The sequence below is a fragment of the Zootoca vivipara genome, chromosome 6 (assembly GCF_965207765.1).
Source record: "Zootoca vivipara chromosome 6, rZooViv2.hap1.1, whole genome shotgun sequence".
NCBI lineage: Eukaryota > Metazoa > Chordata > Lepidosauria > Squamata > Lacertidae > Zootoca > Zootoca vivipara.
The window spans coordinates 92,970,839-92,990,201 of NC_142589.1; the positions used below are offsets into that span (position 1 = coordinate 92,970,839).

Consider the following 19,363-nt stretch of genomic DNA (forward strand, 5'->3'; position numbering starts at 1 on the left):
TTAAAGAAATACTGCAATATTGCGCACTCAATATACAATATACATACACCGGTTCTAAGGGGTCCACTCCGATCAGGACTATCCCCGTGTAAAATAAGCCAAAAATAATCAGGAACAGGCGGTCCAAGAATTGCAATCGGGTTTGCAAAAAAAGAAGAAGCGAACTACATTTCCCAGGATGCTGTCTGGCTCCCGCGCAGACTCCGTGCGCCTCCGCGGAGTCCGGGCAGCCTCTCCGCACTCATGGCTCTCTCCGGGCTGCAGCTGCGGACCGTGCTCCGGCTGTCCCCGGCCCGCAGCATCCTCTGGCCCGGCCCGGGGCTCCGGAACTACGCCAAGAAGCCCGGCGGTAAGCCAGGCTCCCGGGAGGCGGTGGGGGTGACACGAGGCGCTTTGCAAAGGGAGGCTAGTTGGGGGGACTCTGCACATGGTCAGTTTCCTGGCTGGTTAGATCCTCTCCAGGAAGCCCACCCACCCCCAAATCTGGGTGGGAGGCCCTCCCAAGCTCCTTTTATTGGCCCATCTGCAGGTAGACTGCACCGCACTGTGGAGGTTCTGCTTCCTTCCTTTTCCCCTTTAAGCCAAAGAAGGGATGCATGGAGTGCTTTTGGGAAGCCCACAACCACAATTCAGGATGGATGAGGCTCTAAGCCAGGCATCCCCAACCTTTGGCCCTCCAGATGTTTTGAGACTACAACTCCCATCATCCCTGACCACTGGTCCTGCTAGCTAGGGATCATGGGAGTTGTAGGCCAAACACATCTGGAGGGCCGCAGGTTGGGGGGGTGCCTGCCCTAAGCTACTGAAGGTAATGGGGCCCTTTATATGTCCAGCTGTGCTTTGTCAACAACAAATTGTCGCTTTTTTGTGTTGAATATATGCTACTGTATATGGTAATTTATGGGCCTAATAGGTATATCGAGCCATTTGCACGTGTTGCCATGCAACCAGTCCATAAATAGCCTTTTTTTGACACCTGAGAATTTCCATCTGAATTATTCCCAACAGAAAGGACTCTGTTATTTGGGGGAGAAAATGCTTTTAAACAATTTCTTTCAATTCATTAGAATTATTTCCCCAATACCATTTTACCCTTTTACAGGTCCACCACATATGGAAGAACGTTCCTTCCACGTCTTTGCATCTACGAAACTTAATCTGATTCAGTCTTTATTCATTTTAGCAAGCCTACTCAGAGTTAAATACCATCTGTAAATCATTTTCAAGTCGTTCTCATTCAAGGAATAACATGCTGTAGACTTCAGATCGCGCTTCCAAAGTTTTCCCCAGAGATTAAAATCTATATTATGTTCTATCAGCTCCATCGGGTATGCAGGATGAGACCCTCCCTGCCCTCAAACTGTTTCACCAGAGTGGTGCATGCTCTAGTTATCTCCCGCTTGGACTACTGCAGTGGGCTCTACGTGGGGCTGCCTTTGAAGGTGACCTGGAAACTACAACTAATCCAGAATGTGGCAGCTGGACTGGGGACTGGGAGCGGCCGCCGAGACCACATAACACCGGTCTTGAAAGACTTACATTGACTCCCAATACATTTCCGAGCACAATTCAAAGTGTTGGTGCTTACCTTGGCCCAGTATACCTGAAGGAGCCCCCCCATCATTCTGCCCGGACACTGAGGTCCAGCACCGAAGGCCTTCTGGCGGTTCCCTCACTGTGAGAAGTGAGGTTGCAGGGAACCAGGCAGGGGGCCTTCTCGGTGGTGGCGCCCACCCTGTGGAACGCCCTCCCACCAGATGTCAAAGAGAAAAACAACTACCAGACTTTTCGGAGACATCTGAATGCAGCCCTGTTTAGGGAAGCTTATAATGTTTAATAGATTATGAGAAGATAGATCTCATAATCTAATGTTTAATAGATTATGAGAAGAGAAGAATCGTTGGAAAAGACCTTGATGTTGGGAAAGATGGAGGGCACTAGGAGAAGGGGACGACAGAGGACGAGATGGTTGGACAGTGTTCTCGAAGCTACGAACATGAGTTTGACCAAACTGCGGGGGGCAGTGGAAGACAGGAGTGCCTGGCGTGCTCTGGTCCATGGGGTCACGAAGAGGCAGACATGACTAAACGACTAAACAACAACAAGATTATTGTATTTTAAATCTTTGTTGGAAGCCGCCCAGAGTGGCTGGGGAAACCCAGCCAGATGGGCGGGGTATAAATAAGAAATGTTGTTGTTGTTATTATTATTATTATTATTATTATTATTATTATTATTATTACTGCTACTACTACTATATCTATAGCCCAGTGTAGCATAGAGGTCTTTTGTTTCCCAACCAATTTTAAGACCTGTTCCTCTTTGCTCCCTTCCCAGCACGAAAGCGACCAACTCCCCCACCCACCCCAGTTCATTACGGATCATTTCCCTTCTCTTGCTGTTTTCCTCCAGGTGTAAAGTTCAGAGGGAAAAGCTCCGCCAAAGAAGACATGAAGGGTCCCCAAGTCTGCAAAGACGCCGCGATCCTCACTACGCATGCCGTGGGGGTCAACATCTACAAGGAAGGCCCAGAGGTAGCTTTGAAGCCAGACTCGGAATATCCGGAATGGTGAGTCTACGGCAGACGAAGAGCCAACCTTTTGCCAAAACGTAGACTTTTTTTAAAAGAAAAATTAACAAATCAAGTTTCTAGTCCACAGGATGGGTGCAAAGAGATGGAGATTTGGGGGGCAGTGCGTTTTGGCACCTCAGGTTCCCGGTTCCCGTTTTGAATCAGAGGAACAGCTTTTTCGGAAAGGTCTTTTGCCACACACACACACACCCCGCCCATGCCCAAAATATATCCAGTAGCCAAAAAGACTTTTGACCTGAATCCATAGCATAGAAGTAAGGGTTTTGAATCAATAGTCAATTAGTGGATCTTATTCTGATTGCCCCAGCAAAAAACCTTGCCACCTTTGCTGTCCCCTGCTCCTCTTGATCTGCCCAGAGAAAGGACACTGGGGCAGTGGCTGGGCGACCCGGAATGGACAATAAAAGAGGGGGGATAATCTCATTCCTCAAGTCTTTAGAAAGAGGGCAAGCCAGAAGGGCATGCGCCACCGATTCAGGACTGCCATCTCCACAGGGACGTTTTTCGTATGGAATCTGTTGGAATCGTCCCTCAAGTCCAGCCATGGGCAATACATTCAATCATGCGAATGTAAAAGTGTGTCTATATTTTAGAATTGCTAGGTGATGCAGATAGGGTGCCAGAGATTCGGAATGGGAAGGTGGAAAATAGTTATGCCATGGGCAAAATTTCCTTATTGTGGCCAAGTTGTTCTGACACTCAATATCATTTAGGCGCTGACAAATTAGACTGTTTGCTTGACTAAAACCCAAAGTGAGTAGCTGATGTGGTGATAAATCACCAGAGTAAAGTTTTTGATCGACAATTTTAGTCCAGGTGCTCTCGTGACAATCTTGCAGCACTAGAGATATTAGGGCAGGGGGGATTTGAGTTTAGGCGAAGCCAAGAGTTAAGTGTCCTACGCCAGATCCGTAATTCTGCCGAGGGAAGATTAGCCTCTAGGCGCAATGATGCGCTCTCGACCGTCACACCAGGCTGGCTCTTGCAATCCCCTGTCCTGCTTTCTCGGCTCACCCCGTCGCCTTTCCCTTCCAGGCTTTTCCAGATGCACCTCGGCCCCCCCAAGAAGCTGGAGGAGCTTGACCCGGAGACCCACGAATATTGGAGGAAGCTGCGGAAGCTGAATGTGTGGCAGGAAAACAAAATCAAGAAGGTCCGGGCGTTTTGATGTGGAGAGCTGTGAAAGCGGCGGTTGGCTGCAAGGAAAGGACCTTGTTTTCTATTTTTATGTCTCCCTTTGGTGTAAAAGTTGGCCAATAAAATCCTTGACCCTGCAGGGTAGTCCCTGTGATTTCCCTCTTCTTCTTCTTCTTCTTTTAAATTATTTTATTGCATTTTTTAAAAAAAAAATCACAAAAAGAAACATAAATTAAACATTACGTCCAGATAATACATAGAAAAAGAGAAAAATAAAGATATAAAAAGGCAAAAAAGAATTTGTCAAATACACCAAGTTAATCCAAGGATACAAATTTAAATATTCTGTACTGTACACTAGGTTCTCCGAAAGAGGTCATTTTTCATTCCTTCTCTCTCCTCTTTCTCTCTCTCTCTCTCTCTCTCTCTTTGCGGACTTTTTCTTCCTGCTTTGGAAAACTAGTTTGAATCCCTGCTATATTAATTGACTTCCCTCTATCTCTTTGCGGCTTTGATTCTGTGTTCATTTATTTAAATCATTTTCCCCCATTACGTCTGTGAAATTAATCTAAGCACAACAAGTACTTCTTACGGAACCGTATTTTTTTCAGATAATTTTTAAAGCAATCCCATTCCTTTTTTTTAACCTCATCACCTGAGCGATCTCTGATTAATTCTGCCATTTTGGCCAGTTCTTTAGTTGCCACTCATCTTTTGTAGGTGTTCAATCACTCTTCCAGCATTTTGCTGTTAGCATGCTAGCCACTGTTGTCGCGTGAAGAAACACTCTTTTATTTTCATTTGGGATGCTAATCGACAGAATGCCTAAAGCAGGCATCCCCAAACTCGGCCCTCCAGATGTTTTGGGACTACAACTCCCATCATCCCTAGCTAACAGGACCAGTGGTCGGGGAAGATGGGAATTGTAGTCCAAAACATCTGGAGGGCCAAGTTTGAGGATGCCTGGCCTTAAGTCCGTGGGCTTTCCTTGCTGCTTCTGCATCAAACATTTCAGTTTCCTTTCATATCTTTTTCATTTTTTCTTTCCCTCTCGCTGCGTTGTGGGTGGCTTGAAAATCGCTGGATGCTGTGGAGAGTGTCTTCCCGGCCAGCCTGTGTTTTTTACTACAGTGGTACCTTGGTTCTCAAACTTCATTCCAAAACCAAAGTGTTCCCAAACCAGGGCTCGCTTTCTCCTAGAAAGTAATGCAAAATGGATTAATCCGTCCCAGACTTTTAAAAACAACCCCTAAAACAGCAATTGAACATGAATTTTACTATCTAACAAGGGCATTGATCCATAAAACGAAAGCAATAAACAATGTATTGCAGTCATACAATCAATCAAGTAGCTGAACTGGGTTCCACATAGTCACCAAAACAAAACAAAAAGCCGCAAAAAACAAAAATGCAAAATAAATAGCAAAAACAGACAGACCTCAATGTAACACTCAAAACGGACGTGTGGCACTCAAAACACAGCACGTTTGGCTTCCGAAAAAAGTTCGCAAACCGGAACACTTCCTTCCGGGGTTTGCGTGTTTGGTTTCCAAGTGGTTTGAGTACCGAGGCATTTGAGAACCAAGGTACCCCTGTATTTTTCAATTACGCAGCTGAGATGTAGGGATGCCCAGGATCCAGTTTTTGCACCTATAGACGCTCCACTTTTAATTGTTCTCCAAGATGTGGGAGGAGAAAAAGGGAAACTGGTCCAGGAGATTCCGGGATCAAATCAGAGGACCGTCCCTGGAAAATCAGGACACTTGGAGGGTACGTGAGCTCTACGCTGGGCAAAAGTTTCCTGCATTTCCAGCGGGCTGGACTAGATGACTCTCGGGGGTCCCTTCCGACTCTGCAATTCTAGTTGGGGCGATGATTTGACTCTACAAGGCAGCTTCTAACGTCTATAAGGCAGCTTCTGAACGTCTGAAACGTTCAGTATATTCTTCCGAACTCATGCTGAGTTAGGCTTGCCGTATTTCAAAATGTTTGAAGGTATTTTTTTTAGGAAATTCGCTCCCAAAATCTTCACTTTTGACATGGGTTTCCCCCAGACATTTCTAATATGTCAATCAAATACTGTATACATATACAGAATACACACGCAGATATATTTCACATACAGTGGCCATCAAAAATGATCCAAACCCTGCCCCCCCCTTGCAAATCAGATTATCAAAATGCAGAGTCTCAGTTGCCTGGAAGGAGCAAAGTTGCATTTTCAGCTGAATTTGGGGGAAAACCACTTGTATTTTGATAATAACCCTGATTTGCAATTGATCATATACCACAGCAAAGTTCTCATTTGGTCTCCCCGTTCCGCCGCGGGACCCACCCCTCTACACTTTTCTCCCCTTTCCTATCTCTACGCTCCCGCCTGCCTCCTTCCGCCCGCAGCTCTCCCGCCTGGCAACAGGGGCAGAGGGAGGCGGTGCGGGAATCATAGAGACCGACGCCGGAGGACTAGAGCGCCGCTCTTCGCACAAACACAAAACCCAACTAACGGAAGTGAGGCGGCGGCGGCAGGAAAGCGGAAGTCGCTCCCCTCCCCAGGAGGAAGTGGGCGGGGCCCAAAGGAGGGGCGGGGCCAGGAGGGAGGGAGGGAATTAGGTGAGGAGGAGGGAGGAAGAGCAGGTGAGGAAAGAAGGGGGGCTACCTGGGGGGAGGGGAGGCCCTTGGAGGGGGCTTAACCTGGGGGGGGTTGAACCTTTGTGGGAGGGGGAGAAAGAGGAAGGAATTGGGTCCTGTTTTTTGGGGTATAATATGGTTTTTTGGGGGGTCGCAAATATGTTGGGGGGCTTAAATTATGTGGGGTGTGGGCTTCTGACTGGGGGGGCAGAGAAGGGATGAGGAAAACGGATCCTACTTGGGGGGAGAGGTAAGTGGGTTTTTTGAGGGGAGGAACAAATGTGGGAGTGGTTTTGGGGGGGCGCAGGAAAAGTGCTTGGGAACTACAGTGTACAGTATTATGGTTATTTGTAAGGGGGGGCGGGACTCGTCTTGGGTTGGGGGTGGCGACGTGTCAAGTGCCCCCAAAGGGGAGAAAATTGGTCCTTACGGGGGGGGATAGGCAGAAAGCATTTTTTTCCTGTGGGGAGGGCTTTTGTGGTTGCTGCAAATGGTTAGATAACATTGGGGGGGGTGATAAATGGAGTGAAACCCAGGGGAAGGCTGCTATGGGGTGGAATATTGTTTTGGTTTTTTTGTTGGGGGGGGGGAGAAGCAGGACGAAATGAACCAGGATAGAAATAATTGAGGTGCTTCGTGATTGGGGGTGTGTGTGCGCTTTTTTTAAAAGGGGGGTGGAGATGTAGAAAGAGCCCAGAAGATAAAGGGGGGGTGTAAAAGGAGGGTGCAGGTGGGACAATGGAGGAAGAGATCTGTTTGAGGGAAGGAGGGTGGGAAGTAATAGGGCCAGGTGTGGGTTTGTTTGTTTTTTAGGTGGGGGGGGGTTGCACTGGATAAGCTGCAATAGACGTTCCTTGAGAGGCTTAGAGACAGGAGGTGGCGTGTGTGTTTGACAGAGCCTAGGTGGAGTGACTTGTGTGTATGGCGGGGGAGGGAAGTGGGAGGAATCTGGGGAGAGGGGGAAGAGAAACTTGGAGGGGGGGAGTTAAGTAAAGAGAAAACCGGGAGGTGGGGGGTGGCGTAGAAGCAGGAAAGGTCTTGATGAAGATGATGGAGAGGTGAGATGTCATAATCAGGGTTGGGTGATGAAAATTGAAGGGGGTTTTGTGGTGGGGGGACTGTTAGTGTAAAGAACAGGAAAAATAGCCCCCAGGGGTGTGTGAAGAAAAGCAATGTTGGTTTTTTTTTGGGGGGGGCGATCTTAGTGATGGGGAGGACGGACCAGAAAGGAGTCTTGGTTTGCGAAGGACAGAATATAGACGCTGCAATTTTACCCAGAGCTGGAAATTGCAGAAAGGGTGGTGGGTGTGGTATCTGCAGAACCATTATATTCTCTCTTCTTTTTCTTCCATATACTGTGTGTGTGTGTGTGTGTGTGTGTGTGTGTGTATTCCCCATATCTCTCTCCCCACCCTGCATGCGTCTTGCATCGAGCCCCTTCTTTGCTCAGACGACTGCGGAGCTTTGACTGAATGTTCTCGAACCCCTTTCGGATGAATGGGCTGTCCTTTCTAACCATCCTGGGGGAGGGTGGGGGGAACAGGAGTTTGGTTTTTTTTTTTTAAAAAAAAGAGAATATGATTTCTCCATATAACTGTCCTCTCATTCCCCCCCCAAAGAAAATCCCTTTCCACCCAAAATATAGCAGCAGGCACAAACGCACACACCCAACATGAATCCGCAAATTTAATTCAACTGCGGTTCTGCAGAAGGATTATTAGGGCAGCGCGGTGGATTTGCATGCTGAGAGGCTGGTCAGAGAGAAGATAGGGACTGAGAGGAAAGGATTTGCATTGGGGGGCAGGTTATGGGGAGAAGGTTTGCCAGAATGAGGATGGGGGGGGGAGAGATTTGGCAATTTGGTCCAGCTGTTTACCCACCAACGCTGATAAGGGGGAAAGTTAAGATTCCTTCCAGTTTTTGTTTTTTAATGGGCAAGTGCATTGAAATAAGATCACAGCAGGAAACATTTCTAGGGCTTTTCGTTTGATTTTTCTGGAAACTGGTTGACCACTACAAATTTTGTTGTTTTAATTGAGTGGGTTATCGGTTAAGGGTATGAAAAGCTGCCCCCTGCCAAGTCAGACCACAACACTGAATCGCAGCAAGAGTCTGCACGATTTCAGGAAGGGGGTCTCTTCCCCTCCGACCTAGAGATGCCATGGCATTGGGAGGCGGGGATTAAACCTGCGACTTTCGGCATGTAAAACCGATGTTGTGCCGCCAAGCTACACACTTTCCTTTATTTATTTATTTAAAAAAAGGTAAGATTCCAGTCTTCATGGCGCTCCGAATCAGGCGATGGTTTAAATGGGAAGCTGAATCAGATGGTTGATCCTTCTGGCTTGTCTTACACTGACTGGCAGCAGCTCTCCAGCCTTACCTGGAGACCCCGGGCCTGGATTGAATCTGGAACTTCGCATGTGCTCTGCCCTTGAGCTGTAGCCCTTCTAAAAATGAAATAAAAATAAAAAGCTGGGATAGCTCAGTCGGCAGAGCACCGGGCTCTGAATCTCAGGGTTGTGGGTTCAAGTTGGGCAAAAGATTCCTGCATTGCAGGGGGTTGCTCTAGATGACCCTCGGGCTCCCTCCAAACTCTATGATTCTGTGACTTGGCAGCTCCTGTTCAAATGAGCCCTATTCTGTGGTCCTTGTGGTTCTCAATAAAATAGGTTTATGGGAAGCAGAGAAGAGGCCTTCCCCTCCACCTGCAGCTCCATCTGGAAATACAGTACTGGGAGTTGCAGCCCCCAATTGCTTTAGATTAAATTTGCATTTGATTGAACAATGCCGGGCGACAAAATATATTTAGATCAGGAATCTATGGCGCTGTAAATTTTGCAGGGCTATGACTCCCATTGGCTGATTGGAAGATGGTGGTGATGATGATAATAATAATATTTTTTAGTATTTATACCCTGCCCAAATGGATGGGGCTGGCAGGAATCAACCCCACCTGAAGGTCAGCCTGCTCTCTAGCCCTCCTGCAGATGGTGCAGGCAGGGTCTAGGAAGGAGCATGGGAATCTTCCTCATCATACCAAGTCGGCCCCTTGCTCTGCCTAGCTCAGTAATGTCTGCTCTGACCGGCGGCAGCAGCAACAGCTCTGCAGGCTTTCAGGCAGGAGGCATTCCCAGCCCTGCTTGGCGATGCTGCCGGCGGGGATTGAATCTGTGTGAGATATAGCTCTTTCACTCACAGCAATGCAAGACCTTTCACTTCCTTTAAGTTGTTCTCTGAGGTTTCTCCGCAGGTGTTTATGCTAATCAGGCGTGCCTTTTCAGTCTGGTCAAAATTGCGTTTGGCTCCACAAAATCAATATATATTTAGTCTTGTTAAAGTGATCTGTTTATTCAGTAAATGGTTGCAGCGCTAATTATTACTGTAAATCGGGTGGCTCTCAGGGTTGCACAGAAATGGAATTTATTTGTGTGTGTGTGTGTGTGTGTTTTTTTTTTAAAAAATTGGAGTAACTTTGTATTGCCACTGACTGCACAATCAAATTCCTTTTTTGGGGCGGGGGACAAAAATACTCAAAACACACCCAAGTTTCTAGCTGTCAAGACTATGAAGAAAGCTGATGGGAGTTGTGAAATTTTGCAAGCTTGGCGTGTAGGTCGGGGGCGGGGAGGGAGCCTAAGTAGCAGGGAGCAAGATAAATGGTGCCCTTTGCAGAATTTACCAATTGCAATTATTAAATTGCAAAATTTGGTTTTCTTTATAGAGCCCCACCAACCCAAATAGAAATAAAATATTTCTACATAGGTAGGCGTGCACACACACACACACACGTACGTATATTTGCCGCATTCTAATGAAACTTAAAAACGGCTGAAATTGCCTGAAAATCGTACGTTTGGATATGCAGATTGCAGAATCCAGCTTTTCTTGGTGCGGAATTGTAATTCTCCACACACACAGTTACCCTGCACGAGCCATGCACACCGGTGAGAAGGAGCCTGCGACTCCCTTGGTCCTATAGGGCGGCTCCTGTGGCCAGCATGACCAATGGTCAGGGATGGTGTGGGTTAGATACACCTGCAGGCCCCCCATCCTTGCCAAATGCCCTTCCTGTTGAAACACCTTGGCGCCAAGTGGGACGCTATCTTTCCCAATCACGCCACCTTGCAGTTTGCTCAGCATAGGAACCTTAGGAACACAGGGAATTGGCCCAACTAACCCCATGTTGGCTACCCTGGGTTTCTAGGCCGGGAACAGTCCCAAGGATTGGACCTTTAGCGTTCTGCGTGCAAAGTGTGTGCGCCGCTTCTGACCTTTAAACAAAGCGAGATTCTAGTCCTCATGGTCCTGGCGATTTCAACAGGGAACTAGGAAGCTGCCTTATACCTGGTCAGGCAGGGAATGCACCCCACCCTCCTTGTGCCCTTCTGCATGCCAAGCAGGTGCCCTGCCCCTGAGCTGCAATCCTTCTCCCAAAACGAAGCATGACCAGTCCACGTGGTTGTGAATAAAGGACTGATTTGAACAGGAACGCAAGAAGCAGCTTTCTGTGGAGTCAGAACCATTGCTCCAGCTAGCTCAGTATTTCTGAGCACAATTCAAAGTGTTGGTGCTGACCTTGAGCCCTAAACCAGGCATAGGCAAACTCGGCCCTCCAGATGTTTTGAGACTACAATTCCCACCATCCTTGACCACTGGTCCTTGTAGCTAGGGATGATGGGAGTTTTCCCAAAACAACTGGAGGGCCGAGTTTGCCTATGCCTACCCTAAACGGCCTCGGCCCAGTAGGGCGTCTCCACCCCCGTCATTCAGCCTGGGCACAGAGATCCAGCTCCAAGGGCCTTCTGGTGGCTCCCTCCCTGCGAGAAGCCAGGTGACAGGGAACCAGGCAGAGGGCCTTCTCGGTGGTGGCACCCGCCCTCCGGAACGCCCTCCCATCGGATATAAGGAAATAAACAACTACCTAGAAGACATCTGAAGGTAGCCCTGTTTAGGGAAGTTTTTCATGTTCGATGTTTTGTCATGTTTTTAATATTCTGTTGGGAGCCGCCCAGAGTGGCTGGGGAAACCAGCCAGATGGGCGGGGTATAAATAAAAAATTATTATTGTGTGCACTGGCTGGCAGCGGCTCACCAGGGTTTCATGCGGGCAGGCCAGGGATTGAGCCTGGGAGCATTCCGCACCCAAAGCAACAGGTGCTCTATCGGTGAGCTACCGCCCTGCTTCATAACGACACCCTGTGATCCCCTTTGTGACGAGACCCTCGCCTCTCTCCGAGCGCCCCCTCTGATCCCCACCCCTTCTTTCTCTCCCTCCAGTGCCCCCCCGGCACCTGTTTCTGAGCAATGACCTCCAAGGCCAAGAAGCGGGTAGTGCTGCCCACACGCCCTGACCCCCCCAGCACGGAGCAGATTCTCGAAGATGTGCAGCGCGCCCAGCCCAACGACCCCGTCTTCGTCCTCCTGGCCGAGCCCAGCGAAGGTAACCAGAGCCCCCTTTCCTCCCAAGGCTTTGCCTCCCCACTGCCTCCCAGAACCAAGAGAGGCGTGAAGCGGGAGGAGCAAAGGCAAGACACCCAGGCTTAGACTCAGTTTGCTTTGGGGGAAACCCTGGAGAGGAGGAGACAGACAGCCGTGAGGAGGTGGGCAGCTTTAGTTTCAGCAGCTGATATTGATGAAGCTACTATATTCATCAGGCCTGACACCCTGCGAAGGCTGGGCAGGACCTGTCCTGGCTAATAAAGAGTTAACTCTTTATTATGCACAGTGTGATTTATTGCCTACACTGGCCGGAAGCAGGTCTCCAGGGTTTCAGGTGGGGAGTTCATGGAGATCGAACCTTGAAGTTTCTGCATGGAAAGCAACAGGTTGGATTTGATTTAAATCACGATTTAAATCACTAGTCAGTAAGACTTGATTTAAATCTCATTTTTTTGCATAAGGACTCATTTTTGCTTGTATAATCTTAATATTTACAACCAGAGGAAGGTTTTTGGAATGATAAATTTTCAGAGTAGTTTTTACAGCTATATCAAAAGTTACTTATTTGGTTATACTATTAGAAATACATAGACTGATAATTATGAAATGATTGTGAGGTTTAATAAGTTAACTGCTTATATTTGGACAACTTTTCTGCTGTACTTTATTGGAAGGAGAGAAAAAAACATTTCCTTAATAACAATTTAAACACTTTATTTAACTAAAACAGTTGCATTACAGTATAGCATATGTATCCATGTTTGTTAACTGACGTGGTTAAACAGTTTGTTGTTGTTTAAAAAAAACAAACTGAGTTTTAACACACATGAAAAACTTAAAACAAATCCTTATTTCCTGATGAATAGCCTCTGGACTATAATGTAATTGAATAGAAAACCTCTAGGAAGATTTTTCCTCCAAAAACCATTTTATTTTTAAAATCCGATTTAAATCAAAAAAATTAAATAAAATCATTTTAAATCATTGATTTTTATCCACCCTGTGTAGCAAGAATAATTGTAGTCACAAATATGCTGATGATATTATTATTGTTGATGGCTCAGCCAGTAGAGCATGCGACTCTTAATCCCAGGGTCGTGGGTTCGAGTCCCACGCAAGAAATCCGACTTCTCCTTCCTTTTCGTTTTAAAAATTGTTGATTTTTATCTGCCCTGGAAAAGCACGCCTCCATTGTTTTCTCTCTCTCTCTCTCTCTCTCTCTCTCTCTCTGCCTGCGCTCAGATTTGCCCTCCCCTACCAAGAACGAAGACCCCGAGGCCAAGCGCGAGCGCCTCTACCGGCTGACCCAGTCGTACGTGGAGATGAACCACCGCCTCCAGGTGGCCTGCAGCCTGCTCAAGGAGAAGTGTGAGGAGCTCAAGTTGGCCGGAGCCACCCTCGAGCAGGGCATCTTGGAGATGAAGCAGAGAGCCTTGTGAGATGATGCCCGCTCCGGGAGGCGGGCCAGCGACGAAGCACTCCAAGCGGCCGGCCCGTATCGCGCCCCCGCTGCGCGTGGCGGCGGTTCCAGCATGCATAAGCTACGCCACTCAAACACTGCCTGTGTGCTTGGTCTTGTGAGTGTGTGCCAAAGCAGCAGCCCACTCCATCCCCGACTCCATTCCACTCTGTGAAATGCCCGACGATGGTGTGGTCTGCCTTCCCAGATTTTGCGACATTCGCTCTCCATTCCGGGGCCTTGTTTCATTCCGTCTGCACAGACTTAAGGCAAGCTGTCACCGTCGGGCACTCTCACTCCTAAGCTGGGACAAGTGGACTTTTGAGGGTAGGGGTTCGCCAACAGGGTTAGCCCGCCTTTTTTGCCGTTTTTGTTCATTTCCCCATATTTTTTGCGCCGTTTCGGCCATGACATCCCCCTTGCCCCGTTACGACTTCTCCCTCTGGTACTGCCTGGATGACGATGCCGTCGCCACCGCCATCTGCCAGCTCCTGGCAGAGCACGGCTTCCGCGGGTACGTTGAGCACCAGGACCACGTGGCGGGGCAGCCGGAGCTCTCCACGGCGGGCGAGGTCATTCAGGCGAGCCGCGTGGCCATCCTACTCCTGACGCCCCGCTCGGTGGCTGACCCCTGGTGCCAGCGGGTGGCAGAGTGGAACCTCGCCCATGCAGTGCACCGGGAGGGGGCAAAGGTCATCCCTGTCTACGCGGGCGTCTCGCGAGAGGAAATGCCCCTGGCGCTGAAGCACCTGAACGGACTCGAGTACGGCGAGAGGTTCTTCAGGCAGAGGCTGCTCTCCAGCGTGCAAAAAGCAGGACCCCGTATGCGGGCCCCGCGCCCCTCCGGCGTGAGCGGCGCGAAGAAGAGGGCCGGCTTCTGACGGACTCGGGGAGGGAGCGGAGTTGGGGGAGTGGTGGCTCAGAGGTTCCGCCGCCCAAAGCGGCGCTGGATTCATTTTGGTGTTTTGACGTAGGCCCTATCGTGACGTGGGTTTGGTGACTGTGAACGGAATTCCCCCTAGATTTGTGCCTAGAGCTGATTTGTCAGGAAAGTGAAACAGAAGTTGTCCGTGTCTGGGGGTCCGGGTGGGGGACAGAGGGGAAAGGGGGGGGTGTCATTCGTTCATTTGTCGGGTTGGGTGTTTCAGTATCGAAAGAAGAAAAGCTATCTCCCGAGGCTGCTGGTTCTCACCTCTGGTTTAACTTAAGGAGCTGTTATTAAAATGCAGTTTTCGGACAATGTTTGGCTCTCTGCGTGTATGTACCTAGGCTAGGCAGTCACTGTTTTCACAGTGGCTAAGCTGTGGTCTAAACCACTGAGCCTCTTGGGCTTACCAATCAGAAGGTCAGCAGTTCGAATCCCCGCGACGGATTGAGTTCCTGTTGCTCTGTCCCAGCTATAAAAATGCAGGATAGGCATATAGACACCACCTTATACTGTAAACCAACTGACTGACAAACATATCTACATGCTTCTAGCTACCTTCCCAAACATCCCAAACAATCCATTATATATAGCCAGACCCTACGTTACAACCGCATCTGTTCCAACTTTACAGAAACTCTCACCTAAGAGAGCTACAGCAAACCTTTTTAGAAGTAAAATATCCGCCTGATGAAGTTAAACAACAGACCAACAGATCCAGACTGATACCCAGGGAGAACTTGCTGCAAGACAGACCCCAAAAAAATAACAGAACACCACTAGTAATCACATACAGCTTCCAAGTTAAAACAGTACAACACATCGTCAGAGATCTACAACCTCTCCTGGGCAATGACAGTTCTCTTTCTCAAGCTCTGGGAGGAAGACCTTTCATTGCCTACAGACAGCCACCCAATCTTAAACAACTCCTCACTCACGATAATACAACCACCAGACTTAACATAGACACTGGTACCAGAGCCTGCAATAAACCCAGATGCCAACTTTGCTGCCACATACACTCGGACAACACCATTACTGGCCCCAACAACATCAAACATACCATCTCAGGACTATTTAATTGCTCATCTTCTAACATTGTGTATGCCATCAAATGCCAACAGTGCCCTTCAGCTCTCTATATTGGACAAACAGGCCAAACCCTACGCCAAAGGATAAATGGACATAAATCTGACATCAGGAATCACAAGAGAGAAACCAGTAGGAGAACACTTCAATCTCCCAGGACATTCTATACAAGATCTCAAAGTAGCTGTCTTATTACAAAAGAATTTCAGAAATAGACTGGAAAGAGAAGTTGCTGAACTGCAACTCTTTGCCAAACTTAAAATCATGGAGAGACCTGCTCTGAATAAAGACATTGGATTCTTATCTCATTATACATGATAAAGCTATTTTTAGCAATCTCACCCCTTGCTTTTTGCTATAAGACCAATTGCAGTCATTAACAGTCGTCAACAGGTTTACCACAGCAAACCCATTACCCCTCCCACTGTATATAAAAGGGTCTGGTGACTTCTGCTTCAGTGTATCTGAAGAAGTGTGCATGAGCTCATACCAATGACAAACTTAGCTGGTCTCTAAGGTGCTACTGGAAGCAATTTTTAATTTTGTTTTGACTACGCCAGACCAACACGGCTACCTACCTGTTATTACAATTTATTATTATTATTATTATTATTATTATTATTATTATTATTATTATTATTATTATTATTATTATTATTATTACAGTATCTGTTATTTGCACCGGCTGGCAAGCAGACCAGGATTGGTAATGAAACTAAAATTTGCACCAGCGCCACGTGCCGCAGCTGGCAAGCAGCCTAGGCACGCATGCGCACAAGGAGCGGCGACGCCGCCAGCGGCCCTTCCCAACGCTTCCTTTGTGTTTCAGAGAGAGCGTGCGGCCAGAGCGACCTCTTTGGAAAGGCCTCCTGTAGCCCGCCCCCCCACGTCCTGCGGCGAGCGGGCGCCTGCGCACAAGAAGCGTGCCGCCCTTCCGAACTTATTCTGCGCCAGCCAGCGATCGGCCAGAGCGCCCCTCCGGGAACCTCCGAGCCTGCGCCTGCGCAGGAGAACCCGAAGCCCCCTCCGACCGAGCGAGTGTGCGGCGGCTAGAGCGGCTCTGTGTCGGGGCCTCCGAGCCTGCGCCTGCGTGTTGCCGCCTCGCTCTTTCTCTCTCGGCGTCTCCTCAGGAGGGGAAGCGGCGGCGGTGGCGGCAGCTGGTGGGAGCTGAGGAGAGCCGAGGCCCGGGCTGCCTCCCGGGCTGCCTGCCGACCTCCCTCTCCGCCCGCCGGCCATGGAGCTGGAGGCGCCCGATGAGGCCGGCAGCGCCGCAGGGGCAGAGGCCGGGGCAGGAGCCCTCGACGCCGAGGCAGGAGGAGGGGGCGGCTGGGGGGCGCCGGTGCTGCTGGAGCCTCAGTCGGCCGGAGCAGGTGAGCGGGGGGGGGGGCCGGGCCCGGGGAGGGGTAATCGTATTCAGTATTGGTAATTTTATATATATGCACGTGTGTGTGTGTGTGTGTGTGTGTGTGTGTGTGTAATATATATAATTTCATATGGGGGGGAGGGGAAACCGGACTCTCCCCCTGGGGTGGATAATCATATTAACTATTGCTAATCATTTACGCATACATGCACACACAAAAATATATGTTTATATATATAATAATAGGAGACGGAGGGGGAATCGGGCTCCCGGCCTCGGAGGGGGGAATAATCATATTTGATACTAGTAATCTAATACACACACACACACACACACACACATATATATATTCACGCATACCTACAGGCACACAAATATATGTAAAGAGAGAGAGAGTTTAATAATAGGAGGGGAGGGGGAATCGAGCTACCCCCTTGTGGGGCTTTCAGCATCGCTATAAACATCATATTCCATATTACTCTTAAATATTGGGAATGTATGCCTATATCTATCCTCCCTTACTCCATAATATTTTTCATTATATATATACTGTGTACTCTCTCTCTCTCTACACACACACACACACACACACATATATACACATATGGAATATTTATGTTTATATATATAATAAAATAATAATACTATAGTGCATGTAGACAATCATAGAATTGTGAGTGGCAAGGGACCCTGAGGGTCCTCTAGTCCAGCCCCCTGCAGGAACCTTTTCCTAACATGTGGCTCGAATCCACGACCCTGATACTGTACTGAGAGTCTCGTTCTCTGCCGACTGAGCTATCCCAGCTATCGAAATATATATGTTGAAATTTCAATTCGCAATAACCACCCTTTGGTATTAATAATATAGTTATTGTCGTTATTGCTATTATTACTGACGTTATCAATTAAAATGCATCAGGCTTGCTAATAATTTCATTGCTCCTATTACTAGTATTAATGTTATATAACATGAGGTTTATAATATTGTTAATAATGCAGTTTTCAATTGGCAAGAATCATGCCTTGGATTAGCCTCGTTAATATCGCTATTGTCATTATTATTTTTGGTGTTGCTACTGACGTCAATTGAAATGTATTGGGATTGTTAATGATAGGAGTTATTGTTGCTGTTACTTCTGCTGCTGTTACTGGTATTAATATTATTTCCACTGGCACCATTAAATGAAATGCATTAGGGTTATTAATAATAATCTTCGTAGAATTGTAGTGCTGGAATGCACCCCAGCGGTCATCTAGTCCAGCCCTCTGCAATGCAGGAATCTCAGCATGCAGGTCCCCATCCTGTTTGAAGCCATACCAGTTATTGATATTGTTGCTGTTGTTGTAATTACTGGTGTTGCTATCGGTATTATTACTGGCGTAGTTAATTGAAATGTATTATGGTTGTTCTTAATAATATTGTTCCCATTATTATTATTATTAGTAGTAGTATTAATATTTTTATCTACACCATTAATTAAAATGTATAGAGGTTCTCAATATTGTCAGGCAATATTAGTCTCAGCTAATGGGTGGGTTTTACCCCAAATTCCCAAAATATTATGGGCTTGCTGCTAATAGCTGTTGTTTTAAACTCCTATTTAATGCAGTGGAGATGATACAACTTACATCTCCTCAGGGTTGGCACGATCTTTGTTGTCACAATTGCTATTAATACTATTAATACTGGTTATTATTGTTATTTATTGAAATAACAATAATAGGGTCATAGTTCTTATAAATGTTATTAAAATTAGTAATGAATATGTGTTATTATTAATAATGTTAGCCAAGCTGATTGCAAATTATGATGACCAATTACGGGTTGGTCATCAGCTAATTGACGCAGGTGGTGCTGTGGGTTAAACCATCGAGCGTAGGGCTTGCTGATCAGAAGGTCGGCGATTCGAATCCCTGCGACTGGGTGAGTTCCCGTTGCTCGCGCCCAGCTCCTGCCAACCTAGCAGTTCAAAAGCACGTCAAAGTGCAAGTAGATAAATTGGTACCGCTCCAAGCGGGAAGGTAAACGGTGTTTCCGTGCACTGCTTTGGTTCGCCAGAAGCGGCTTTGTCATGCTGGCCACATGACCTGGAAGCTGTACGCTGGCTCCCTCGGCCAATAACGCGAGATGAGCGCCGCAACCCCAGAGTCAGTCACGACTGGACCTAATGGTCAGGGGTCCCTTTACCTTTAATTGATGGATTAAGGCAGTGGTTCCCAACAGGTGGTCCGGGGACCCCCAGGGGTCCGCAAGCTATGCCAGAGGGGTCCGCAAGATGCTATTAGAATAAAAAATATATTAAATATATTTCGTATGATAACAGATTTTTTGTTTTGGCCGCTTCCTGCATGAGCAGAGTCTAGCGCAAAACTAGAATTAGATAGAGGCAGTAGTTCTGCTGTATGCCGTTAGGTGGCGCTTTACAAACACTACTGTTTTGCAAAGAGGCAGCGCGCGCATTCTACTAACGCTCACCTCCCCAAGATGCTTTGCGCGCATTGGCTTCATTTGTGCGCTACTGCGCAGGTACCCTGTCTTCTCCATTCCCCTCCCTCCTCCCTGGTGCGAGCTGCCTCTTTGCAAAACAGTAGTGTTTGTATACAAAGCGTTGTTTTTCGCGGAAGCTACAGTTCGCGTAGTTAAAAATGGACCGTTGGTTAAAAAGTGGTTCGTTAAAACGACAAAGGCCTACAGATGAAGAGGAAGAACTGTAAAAAATGTATAAAT

At 47.7% G+C, this 19,363-nt stretch overlaps 3 protein-coding genes across 11 annotated transcripts in view; all 3 read left to right on the forward strand.

Annotated features, from left to right (window-relative positions):
- Nucleotides 1–228: 228 nt before the first annotated feature.
- Nucleotides 229–3,867, forward strand: MRPL54 (mitochondrial ribosomal protein L54). The gene is made up of 3 exons (XM_035119798.2): nt 229–349; nt 2,413–2,569; nt 3,629–3,867. The coding sequence occupies exons 1-3, from the start codon at nt 244–246 to the stop codon at nt 3,759–3,761; spliced, it is 396 nt and encodes a 131-aa protein (XP_034975689.1). The 5' UTR covers nt 229–243; the 3' UTR covers nt 3,762–3,867.
- A 2,381-nt stretch (nt 3,868–6,248) lies between these two features.
- Nucleotides 6,249–14,498, forward strand: C6H19orf25 (chromosome 6 C19orf25 homolog). Of its 2 annotated transcripts, none has more exons than XM_035120993.3 (3): nt 6,249–6,364; nt 11,638–11,800; nt 13,042–14,498. In XM_035120993.3, exons 2-3 carry the CDS (start codon nt 11,665–11,667, stop codon nt 13,236–13,238), a joined length of 333 nt encoding a protein of 110 aa, XP_034976884.1. In that variant the 5' UTR covers nt 6,249–6,364; nt 11,638–11,664; the 3' UTR covers nt 13,239–14,498. The 2 variants fall into 2 exon arrangements, with proteins under 2 accessions (XP_034976884.1, XP_034976885.1); XM_035120994.3 differs by having other exon boundaries at nt 6,316–6,608.
- A 1,825-nt stretch (nt 14,499–16,323) lies between these two features.
- Nucleotides 16,324–19,363, forward strand: part of PIP5K1C (phosphatidylinositol-4-phosphate 5-kinase type 1 gamma) — a 49,923-nt gene continuing 46,883 nt past the window's right edge. For all 8 annotated transcript variants that reach the window (XM_088673065.1, XM_088673066.1, XM_088673058.1 and 5 more), the window contains exon 1: nt 16,324–16,642. In XM_088673065.1, coding sequence (XP_088529191.1) covers nt 16,507–16,642 — 136 coding nt within the window. In that variant the 5' untranslated portion in view covers nt 16,324–16,506. The remainder of the gene's footprint in view (nt 16,643–19,363) is intronic.